At 47.8% G+C, this 11,306-nt stretch overlaps 1 protein-coding gene across 4 annotated transcripts in view; it reads right to left on the reverse strand.

Annotated features, from left to right (window-relative positions):
• SYNC (syncoilin, intermediate filament protein) overlaps positions 1 to 11,029 on the reverse strand; it is a 17,851-nt gene extending 6,822 nt beyond the window's left edge. The window contains exons 1-3 of one of the 4 annotated variants that reach the window (XM_032625811.1): positions 10,576 to 11,021; positions 8,975 to 9,080; positions 4,337 to 5,480 (exon numbers count right to left, since the gene is read on the reverse strand). In XM_032625811.1, the coding sequence (XP_032481702.1) occupies positions 4,337 to 5,323 (987 nt within the window). In that variant the 5' untranslated portion in view covers positions 5,324 to 5,480; positions 8,975 to 9,080; positions 10,576 to 11,021. Of the gene's footprint in view, positions 1 to 4,336; positions 5,481 to 8,974; positions 9,081 to 10,575 lie in introns of all 4 variants that reach the window. The other 3 variants (XM_032625802.1, XM_032625796.1, XM_032625820.1) reach the window with 3 other exon arrangements.
• Positions 11,030 to 11,306: the final 277 nt, after the last annotated feature.

The following is an 11,306-nucleotide window of genomic DNA, read 5'->3' on the forward strand; positions in this document are numbered from 1 at the left end:
AGATGATAGAGAGATTGATAGATGATAGGTAGACAAATGATAGATGATAGGTAGATAGATGATAAATAGATGAAAGATAGATAGATGATAGGTAGATAATAGATAGATAATAGATAGGCTCTTAAATGGTCTTCAAACTGTTTTCCAGGAAACCACAGGAGGAGGCCATGCTGGAGTGACCTTGTCAGTCTTTAGTTAGACAGTAGCTCTACTTTTACTTGTTTTACATGTTGGCATTCCATATAAAATTGTTTTGGGGAAAAGGTCTGTGGCTTTGAAGAAAACCTTTTTAGGAAAACCACTGACCTAAAGAATACATAAAGCCGGGCTTCCCTGGTGGCACAGTGGTTGAGAGTCAGCCTGCCAATGCAGGGGACACGGGTTCGTGCCCCGGTCCAGGAAAATCCCACATGCCGCAGAGCAGCTGGGCCCATGAGCCATAGCCGCTGAGCCTGCGCGTCCGGAGCCTGTGCTCCGCAACGGGAGAGGCCACAACAGTGAGAGGCCCGCGTACTGCAAAAAAAAAAAAGAATACATAAAGCCCTTTGCAATCTGGTCCCAACCTACCTCTCCAGCCTCATCTCTCTACTTCTCACATTCCTTATGATCCAGCCACACTGAGCTTCTCACTTCCCATAACAACGTCTGTGTTTTCATGCTTTTGTATAAGCTGTTCCCTCTGCCTAGAATACCCTTCCCTTGTCTACACAGTGAATTCATTCTTTAAGGCTCAGCTCAAACACCCTGTAGTAGTTGAGTGTGGACTTGAACTAGATGGCACAGGGTTACATCCTTCCTTCATCACTTCCTAGCTGTGTAACCCTGGACAGATGATTTCTCTGACTCACCTGTTTTCTTGTTTTTCAAATGGTGACAGCAGTCATACCTATCTCAGATGTAAGAATTAAATGAACTATTGCATGTAAAGAACTTCACGTACATGCTAGCTATTGTTAATCCTCTAATGAAATTTCCCCCTTATCTCCCCAGGTGTAATTATACCTGCTTCAGTACAATGCTTTATTCCTACAACTATTACATTGTCTATCACACTGAAGCATATTAATTATTTCATTGATTCTAAAACTCACACTTTAACATCTTACTTGGATCAGGATGCATCTTACGATCAAGTGTATTAGATTTTATGAAATTTTATCTGGCATCCTTCCTGGACTATAAACTTTTATTTCTTCTTTTCTTTTTCTGTTTAATTTTTATTTTTTGTATTTTTTGTTCATTTTATTTATTATTATTATTATATTTTAATTGGACTATCAACTTTTTGAGGACAGGAGCTGCCCCCCATCTCCACCCTACACCACAACGTCTCATCCCTTGCCAGCACATAGCTCATTGCCTGGCCCATAGAAAATAGGCACTTAGAAGATATTTGTCAAATGAATGGATGATGGTGATGAAAGAGGTAAAGTTTATAGTCATAAGAGTGAAGCGTACCCTTGAAAAGTAATCAGATGCCATACATGGCCTTTGGCAAACAGTTTAGGAAGAAGCCATTTCAGAAAGAAGAATTGGGACTTCCCTGGTGGCGCAGTGGTTAAGAATCCGCCTGCCAATGCAGGGGATACGGGTTCGAGCCCAGGTCCGGGAAGGTCCACATGCCGCAGAGCAACTAAGCCTGTGCGCCACAACTACTGAGCCTGCACTCTAGAGCCCGCGAGCCACAACTACTGAAGCCCACGTGTGTAGAGCCCGTGCTCCACAACAAGAGAAGCCACTGCAGTGAGAAGTCCGCGCACCGCTACGAAGAGTAGCCTGTGCTCGCCGCAACTAGAGGAAGCCCGCGCACAGCAACGAAGACCCAACGCGGCCAAAAATAAATAAATAAAATAAATAAATTTTTAAAAAAAAGAAAAGAAAGAGAAGAATTAGCTCTTTCATACCTTTATTCCTACTTTAATTATGGTATGGCGATAGGAGACACCCATCAAGATTGTTTTCTATAGAATGATCTTTGGAAAGGTGCACAGATCATCAAATCTGAAACAAATCCAGTACAGTGACGAAAATCACTGGGGGAAAAGTTCTACAACTCTAGTACTATGTCAGAAAATTCTAATCCTGAGGATTCCTTACTTAGAGCACCACCATCCTAGTTAGTCTTGCCTGAAATCTAAGCATCCTCTTTGACGTCTCACCTCTCTGCCCCACTCATTCTGTAGCCAAGTTTATTCTACATTTGTTCTTGTATCCTTCCCCTTCCTTTTATTCCTGCTACCATTGTTTCCTTTTACCAATAGTAGCTTCCTAATTAGTCTCCTTGCCTTTGGGTCTCTAGCCCATTTTACACACTGCCATCAATACTGTTTCTAAAAGGAGAGCAACGATCATGTTAATCCCTTGATTAAATACCTTTATGGGGACTTCATTGGTGGCGCAGTGGTTAAGAATCCGCCTGCCAATGCAGGGGACACGGGTTCAAGCCCTGGTCCGGGAAGATCCCACATGCGGCGGAGCAACTAAGCCCTTGTGCCACAACTACTGAGCCTGTGTGCCACAACTACTGAAGCCTGCGCGCCTAGAGCCCACGCTCTGCAACAAGAGAAGCCACGGCAATGGGAAGGCTGCGCACCGCAACAAAGAGTAGCCCCCGCTCAACACAACTAGAGAAAGCCCACACACAGCAACGAAGACCCAACACAGCCAAAAGTAAATTTTAATGAATAAATAATAAATAACAAAATAAAAAGAAGCTCTTAAAAATAAAAAAAAACCTTTATGGATGCAACTGACCCCTGAATAAAGTCCAAACTCCCTAATTTGGATTTCAAAATCCAATGTGATCTGCCCCGATTTACCTTTACAGGTTCAACTCACCTCTCAGTTTTTCACCTTTCACATGCAGCCAAGTTACAAATTATATTTTAGATCTATTAGATTAAATAAAATATATTAAAATTACCTTCACCTATTTCTCTTTTATGTGGTTATTAGAAAATTTCAAATTATATATGTGGCTTGCGTTATATTTCTGTTGGACAGCACTGCTCTAGATCTTACCTATACTTCAACACTTAGCTCAAATAACATTGTCTTCCGTTATGGGTTCTCTGATTTAATCCACGACTATTATCCCATAGCATTCTTATTTGTACCTCTCTTAAATCACGTTACTTCCTACCCTGGGTTACAATTGTTAATGTAACATTTGATTGAGTGTAAGCTGTTAAGGTTAGTATTTGTTTATGCAAAGATAATTAGTGCCCTTTCACTAGATTGTGACCCAGTAAAAAAGCAGTGCAGTGAAGGCGGCGGGCAGTGTTGGGTGAGTGAGGGGAGTGCATATATGTATAGTTTGAAAACGTTCAATATTATGACCAAAAAACCCCACCGTTTTCATAATACAACTACAGAAATCTTGACAAAATCTTCAGTGAAGTAAATGCAGCCATTTTCAACAGAGGACATGTTCCCTTAAGGATACGTCAAAATCTCTGGTAGGGCATAAGATTACGTTCATCCAGAAAAAGGGGGGTTCCAAAAGACAAAAGTACTGCTCTGAAAAGCACCACACTGTGGTCTTCTCATGGTACCCAGCAGCTCTTAAGTCAGTGCTTAACTGATGCATACTCTGAGCCTGGTGGCAGAGATAAGTAAAACATACTCCCTACCTTCCGAAAGCTCACAGTCTGTGCGGGAGAGAGACTTGTTTATGCACTTAGTGTTCGTCTCCCACTCTGTTCTAAAAGGGATTAGAACTGGCTCACGATCAGAAATAGCCTGAATACAAGTGAAATGGTGACAAATGCACAAAAAAGGAAAACGAGGAATTGAGATTTATAGATTTCATCCCGGTTTTTTAAGACTGGAAAAACTTCAAGGCAGAGATCAGATAGGTGGGGCTTGAGGGTGAATATGGGAGAGGGGAGAGAATGAATACTACCTAGCCTCATTCCCTCCTGCTCTATATAAACCCAAGTGTGATTCACTTAGAATTGGAAACTTGTGCCGTGGAAAGAGCACTGAAATATTTGGGGGTGGTCAGGCTAGAGTTCAAATTACTCCAACTCACTGGGCCTCAGTTTCCTCATCTATGAAAAATGATAATAGTTGACTTGGAGGATTAATGAAGATCAAGTGAGATAATTGGTGTAAAAGTGCTGTGTAAATTAAGAGTACAAGATAACTTTCAGCCCTAGCACAGGCCTGAATGAATGAAATGGAAAATGGCATAAAGAAGTGAGTGAATGGCCCAAGGAACAAATTGTTCTTCCTACATATGCTAGTATCCTTCAGCCCAAAGACATTCGGCCCCGATCCCCTTTTCCTCCCCAGACTAAAAGACTGTACTTCCTTTCATGCCAAGTGGGCCTACCCTGTACTGCTGCACATCCTCGTCTCGTTTTTGCCTCACAAGGGTGGTCTGGTCCTCCAGATTCTTGTTTTGCAGCTGGAGCTGAAGGGCCTCTGCTTGCAGGGGTCGCAGAGCCTCCTTCATCTCCTGGATCTCGGCCTGGGTTTTCTGCAGAGCTTTGGCCGCAGCTTCTTTCTTCTCTAGGAGCCGCAGCAGCTGAGGCTCATACTCCTGCTCCAGGCCCTGGCGGCTCTCTGCCATGAGGTTCTCGAACTGGGCAGAGAGCTGCCGGCTCTCCTGGAGAAAGTGCCCATCCCTCTGGCTTGGAGGTGCTTCTAGTTGTTGCCGTAACTGCTCCTTTTGCTTCTGATAGGCATCCCGAAGCTGGGCCGATTCCTCCGAGAGCTGGGCTGCCTGGGTGGTCAGCACTTCCCGGAACTCGGCAAACTGGGCCACGTCCTGCCGGCGGCACTCCAGCTGATATTGGTAGGACACACATTCCTTCGTCACCTTGAACAGCTTCTGCTTGACCAGTCGGATCTCCTCCCTCAGCCCATCCCTCTCCAGCTCTGCCTGGGCGTGCAGTTTGTAGGCAGCCAGGATGTCATGGTGGACCCGTTGCACCTCCTGCAGGGCTGGTTCCCGGAGCAACACAAGCTCATGGATGAGCTGATCCCTCTCCTCTTCCAGCTGGGCCACGGCTTGGACACACTGCTGGAAACGCCCCTCCAGCAATTCCAGGTCCTCTGTGCTCAGGCTCCCCTCTGTGCTGGGACTCGGCCCAGCTCTGAGGCTCTCCTCGGGGTTAGGTTTCTCCTCACTCGGGACTGTCTCTCCCCCACAAACCATCTGCTCTGGGCTTGTAGTCTTCCCCGGCTTCACCGGCTCTTCCACATATAGCATCTCCTCTGGCTTTCCTGGCTCCTCCACATACAGGGCCTCATCAGGCGTCCTGGTCTCCTCAATATGCAGCATCTCCTCAGGCTTCTCGGTTTCTTCCACATACATAGCCACATCAAAGTCACCTGTGTCCCCCGGGTAGAGAATATCCTCTAAGTTCAAGGTCCCTTCCAAAGACAGAGTAACTTCTGGGTTCCAGGTCCCCACCTCATACGGGGATTCAGAGTTCTCCTCTTGCAGAGAAGTGGCCTCTGCTCTTGTGTTCCTGCAAGAGAAACGACAAGGTGAGAGGGCAGCCACAATCCTGGGATGGTTTGTGACTGGAGCCAGTAGGACACAGGCCTAATTTATATCAAATTCTCACATCTCAGAGAGCACACGTCTGCCCCTTCCCTCCATCGATCCACCCCGACACAGGCCATTGCTTAGATCTGACACCATCCCCATGATGTCAGTGTCGAGTCTCTGCTTACATACCTTCAAGGACTGGAAACTCACACCTGAGCTACTATATGTTCCACCGTCATAAGAAAATTCTAGTGTTGAGGTAAAACCTTCCCTGCAATTTTTCCCTGGGTTTGATTCTTCTTTCTAGAATCAGACAAATCTAATTTTTCTTCCATGTAAGTTCTTTGAACACTTACAGAGAACTGATTTATCCTTCAATTATTCCATGCATGCCAAGGTTTCCAGTACCCTCCTCATTTGGGTCACTTCTTTCTGACAGGCTCCAAGTTGACAGGCTCCAAGTTGACAGGCTCGCTATCCCTTGGGGATGGGTATAGGAAGCAATACCCAGGTGTACTCTGAGCAGTGATTCTCTGGACACTATACTCCTATTGTTGCAGTCAAGATGCCCTTAGCATATAGGGCAGCTCCATCATATTCTTGATAAATGCTGAGTTTGACTAAAATCCTGAAGACTTTTTCACACCAAGTGCTTTTAAACCACATCTCTTGTTCCTATAAAACTTCATCTTGTTGGAATTGGCCCATCCTTCTAGCCTGTCAATGCTCTTGAATTCAGATTCTGTGATTCTAACAGATGAGACCCTTAACCCAGCGCCCGTCGCCTGCTAGCTTACTCCTGTTGAGGAATGCTCTCCTGCTGCTTTGGCCCTCAAGTGGCTTTGGTCTTTCCTGTTTCAAATGCATCTTACTTACCTTGGATCTCTGAGCAATTCTTTGAAAATATAAAATACCATGGAAACAATAATAAATTACACTTTTAGAGGTCTTATATATACCAGGCCCTGTTCTAAATGTTTTACATATATCAGTTCATTTAATCCTCATAACAATTCTATGAGGTGGTTACATTTATTATTCCCATTTTACAGATCAGGAAATGGAGGTTAAAGAGATTAAGTAATTTGCTCAAGGAAACTCAGATACTCAGAGTGCACCACTTATAAAACAGACTAAATTTGAGTGTAGCTTTCAATAAACTTTTCTTTTTTAAGATATAAAGTATAAATGAAAAGCCTCACATATCAAACAAAGAATTTGATTTCTCTTGAAAAGGCTTACTTGTGTCCAGGTTTTCAGCTCTATTTCTCAGCTCCAAGTTCCCAATAAAGATTATTTTTATTCTAAATCGTGTTCTCAGTCCTCCTCTCTACACCCCAGGAATCCCTGGCTTCCCTTTTGTATCTCCTGATGGCCCTCTGGAAACCACAAAAGTGTGTCTTCACCAGGCCCCAAACATCACTGGCCTCATTCAACCCCAGCACCTGCACCAAAATCTAAAACTTAATGACAACTCAACAATCATCTAGTCCATTCACTTCACTTTACCAGAGATGAAGTGCTTTTTTTGTTTTTTATAAATGCATTTATTTATTTATTTTTGGCTGAGTTGGGTCTTTGTTGCTGGGCGCGGGCTTTCTCTAGTTGCAGCGAGTGTGGGCTACTCTTCGCGGCGGTGCATGGGCTTCTCATTGCGGTGCCTTCTCTTGTTGCGGAGCACGGGCTCTAGGTGTGCAGGCTTCAGTAGTTGTGGCTCGCAGGCTCTAGAGCACAGGCTCAGTAGTTGTGGCACACAGGCTTAGTTGCTCCGCGGCATGTGGGATCTTCCCGGACCAGGGCTCGAACCCATGTCCCCTGCATTGGCAGGCGGATTCTTAACCACTGTGCCACCAGGGAAGCCCTGGAGTGCTTTTTTAGATATCTTCATCTGATGTTACTTGGCACCTCAAATTCAACTGCCACCAAATTATCCTTCTCCCTGAGCTTGTTACACCTGTATTTTCCAGCTCAGAGAAATGTATCACCATACACCAGGCTGATGAAACAAGCAGTCTTTTTTTTGTTTTTTAATTAGAGTACAGTTGATTTACAATGTTGTGTTAGTTTCTGCTGTACAGCAAAGTGAATCAGTTATACATATACATGTATCCACTCTAATCTTCTAGATTCTTTTCCCGTATAGGTCATTACAGAGTATTGAGTAGAGTTCCCTGTGCTGTGCAGTAAGTCCTTATTAGTTATCTATTGTATATATAGTACTGTGTATACGTCAATCCCAATCTCCCAATTTATCTCTTCCTCCCCTTTCCCCCCTGGTAACCATAAGTTTGTGTTTTACATCTGTGACTCTATTTCTGTTTTGTAAATAAGTTCATTTGCACCATTTTTAAAAATATTTATTTATTTCTTATTATTTATTTTGGCTGTGCTGGGTCTTAGCTGCAGCAATGTGGGATCTTTAGTTGTGGCATGCAGATTTCTTAGTTGCAGCATGCATGTGGGATGTAGTTCCCTGACCAGGGATCAAACCCAGGTCCCCTGTATTGGGAGCGTGGAGTCTTACCCACTGGACCACCAGGGAAGTCCCTGTACCTTTTTTTTGGATTCCACATATAAGTGATATTATATGATATTTGTCTTTCTCTGTTTGACTTAACTTCACTCAGTATGACAATCTCTAGGTCCATCCATATTGCTGCAAATGGCATTATTTCATTCTTTTTTATGGCTGAGTAATATTCCATTATATATATGTACCACATCTTCTTTATCCATCCGTCTATTGACAGACAAGTGGTCTTTAAACAGCCAACTCACTAAGAACTGACATTTCTATCTCAGAAAGTCTCCAGTCTCTATCTCCCTCTTCACCCCACTGCCAGGACCCTCGTCCGAGTCATCATCCCTCACCCGCACTTTCGTACCAGCCTTCCCATAAGCCTTCTTCCTTCTCATCCCAGTCTGTTCTTGACAGTGCTGTAGCTTGCTATAATATAAAGCAAACCATCTTGCTCCACTTCACCATATATAGCCAACTGCTTAGCATAGATTTAAGGCCCTTAAAGATGTGACCTCAACATACCTCTTCAGCCTCATCTCACATTACTACCCATAGCCCACCCAATGCTTGACTACCCGTAACATGCGTTAACTTTTCTACCTCCTACTCCTACCCCACAATGTCTAAAGGGTCCAGCTGAGAAAATACAGTTCATTGTATACCACCTGACTAGAGAACAGTCCTACACTACCTGGAAAAGTAGAGTTCCTAATGCCAGGAAGGATGCACCTGCTCAGCTAGCCAGACCCACCCGGATCCTCAACGGAGTCCCTGCTTTGCCAGCAGACGGCCCTCACATCATGCTCCAGCTGGGTACTCCACGCTGGAATAACGTAATTGTGTTCAAGGAAGTATTCTAAGCGTTTCCCATAAATACTAATTTATCTGATGCTCATCCATTATCCCCACTTTATAGATTAGGAAACCAAAGCACAGAGTAAAGAACTCACTCAAAGTTCTACAACTCGTACGTGGTGGAGCCTGGCGAAGGCCGGCAGTCTGGCTCCAGTGCCGGAGCTCCTTTTTACCACTCTCGTCTTAGAACAGGCATAAGATCTGAAAGAGGTAAAACAACTACGGCAGGTATAGAGCTCGGCCCTAGCATTCAAAATATATTTATATCTATTTACCTAACAAATTTCTACTCATCCTTCAAACCCTGCTCAAACTCCACCTCCTCTGTTAAGCATTTCCCAGACAACTCCCATTCTTGTGTTCTCAAGGCACTTTGTAGGCAGCTCATCTTTGAACTAAGTGCTTTGTGTTACAGAAGAGCATGTGTCTGTCTCCCCTGATAGTCCATTTCCTAACAACCAGTACAGTTATTCTCTCTATATCCCAGGGTGGGGCTCTGTAGAAGGTAGGCAGGCAGCAACCAACTGAGCTCCAGGGAGGAAACTTGCCCAAGGTCGAGTGGCAAAGCTGGAAGTAGATTCCAAGTCTCCTGACTTGCAGGCAGTGCTGTTACCACACACCACTCAGTCACCCCATCCACAGTGCCAGGCCTCTGCTAGGTGCTGCCCTCACACTGCTGTCTCTCTCTAAGGAGCTGGGGGAAAGTAGATTATGGGAGGCCTAGGGGCAAGGGGGCCAGCTTAACTGGGGCCCCTGACCTCAGGTTTCCTTGGGCTCCAAGCAGCCTCCCTCTCTGCCACTTTGTCCCTGTCCCTAGAGGATTCCAGCAGCTCCCAGCCCATCAGGGATGTGACTGGGAGTGTAGGTGATACTGTGCAGGCATGAGTTGGTGTGTGACTCTATGTGTACCCCTATGTGTGTACAGGTGAGTGCACATGTAAAACAAGGCTCAGCTTTGTGCCCTTGGTGACAGGGGAGGGGTGTCAGGTGTGTGTGTGTTTGCACCTCTACCTCTTGGTACAAGAGGAAGTCCAGGGCTACAGGCTGACCTGGGGCAGAAATGCTCCCTACTCGCCCCAAATCCTTCAGCCACAGGTCCCTTCCCCGCTAACCAGTGGCGGAGCTGACCGTTGAATGTTGGAGAGGGCCTCCCCTCCAGGGCCCCTGCCAACCAAGGCCCTCTTGCTGGTCTGGGACAGTAGACTCTCCCCTCAACCCCGCCCCGTCCAACACCACCCCAAGCCCCAGACCAGAGAGAACCAGCTGCTTGAACACTCTCAACTCCAAGCTGGCAGCCGCCCAACCTTGCACGAAGTCTCTTCCACACGGCAAATCCAGCAACTGGAGGCCTCCATCTCCAGCTGCATTTGGGGTGAGCAACGAAAGAAAACGGGTAGCGTCTTTGGCCACTGGGGGCCAAATGGCATCTCACGGTTGGTGCCCGCTAGTGTGAAGCGGTTAATCCTCGCACCGCCGGTGGGAGGGGGAGGGGTAATTATAAAAAGTCCCAGACAACCGGAGATGCCAGGCCGGGACGAGACGCCCCGATCTCCCTTCGCGGGTGGCTCCGCCCCGTGCCCCACCCAGGCTGGACCCCCGCCCCCGCCCGGCGAAAGGCGCTCGCGGGGGGTGGGGATCCGTCCAGCACCCCTTCCCCAGGGGGCGGCGACGCGGCCCCGGGACGGTCCTTTCCTACCTCGCGGCCTCGGCGGCGCCGTCCCCGCCGCGCCGGGGCTCCGGGCTGGCCATGGCTGCGCGACCCGGGCTGGGCGGCCGCGGTATTAATAGCTGGCCCCCCGGGCAGCCCGCGACCGTCCGCCGCACTGCCAGCTGCAGCCGACACCCGATCCCGCCGGCCCCGGGCCGGGCGCGCCCACTTGGCCCAGGCTCCCGCCGCGGGAGGAGGGAGCGGGCCGCTAGGCCCGGGGGCGGGGAGATGCCGCCCCTCCCGCGACCAGCGGAGGGTGTGGGGGGAGGTATGGGGGGGGTCGGCGTCTCCAAAACCAATCCCCCTGAGGTCTTCCCGAACCTTCTTTCTCTCCACCCTTCCCGTCCGAGGGTCCCGGTTTGGGCTGGGCGGGGCGGGGGGGCAGTGGAGGAAGGTGTCTCCGCAGCCTCAGAAGAGCGCTTGCCCTGCCAGACCGGCCCGGGAGGGGGGCAGGGTGTGGGGTTGGGGACCTCGAGGGACACCGCACCCTGCCCGCCGCCCGCAGGAGTTCGGGGGTGTCAGCCGCCGCCCGGCGCCCTGCGATGCCCCCTCGCCTGAGCGCTGTGCCCCGCAGCTGTCGCCGAGGGCTGGCGGAGGAGGGGGTAACACTACACCCCGTACGTTTGGGGACAGTCCGGAGCCTGGGGAAGGGCGGTGGGAGGACTGCGTGGGAGGGTTTAAGCCTCTAAGGTTCAGTCCATATTTAACACCGCTTTCCG

Source organism: Phocoena sinus, chromosome 1 (assembly GCF_008692025.1).
Source record: "Phocoena sinus isolate mPhoSin1 chromosome 1, mPhoSin1.pri, whole genome shotgun sequence".
Taxonomy (NCBI): Eukaryota; Metazoa; Chordata; class Mammalia; order Artiodactyla; family Phocoenidae; genus Phocoena; species Phocoena sinus.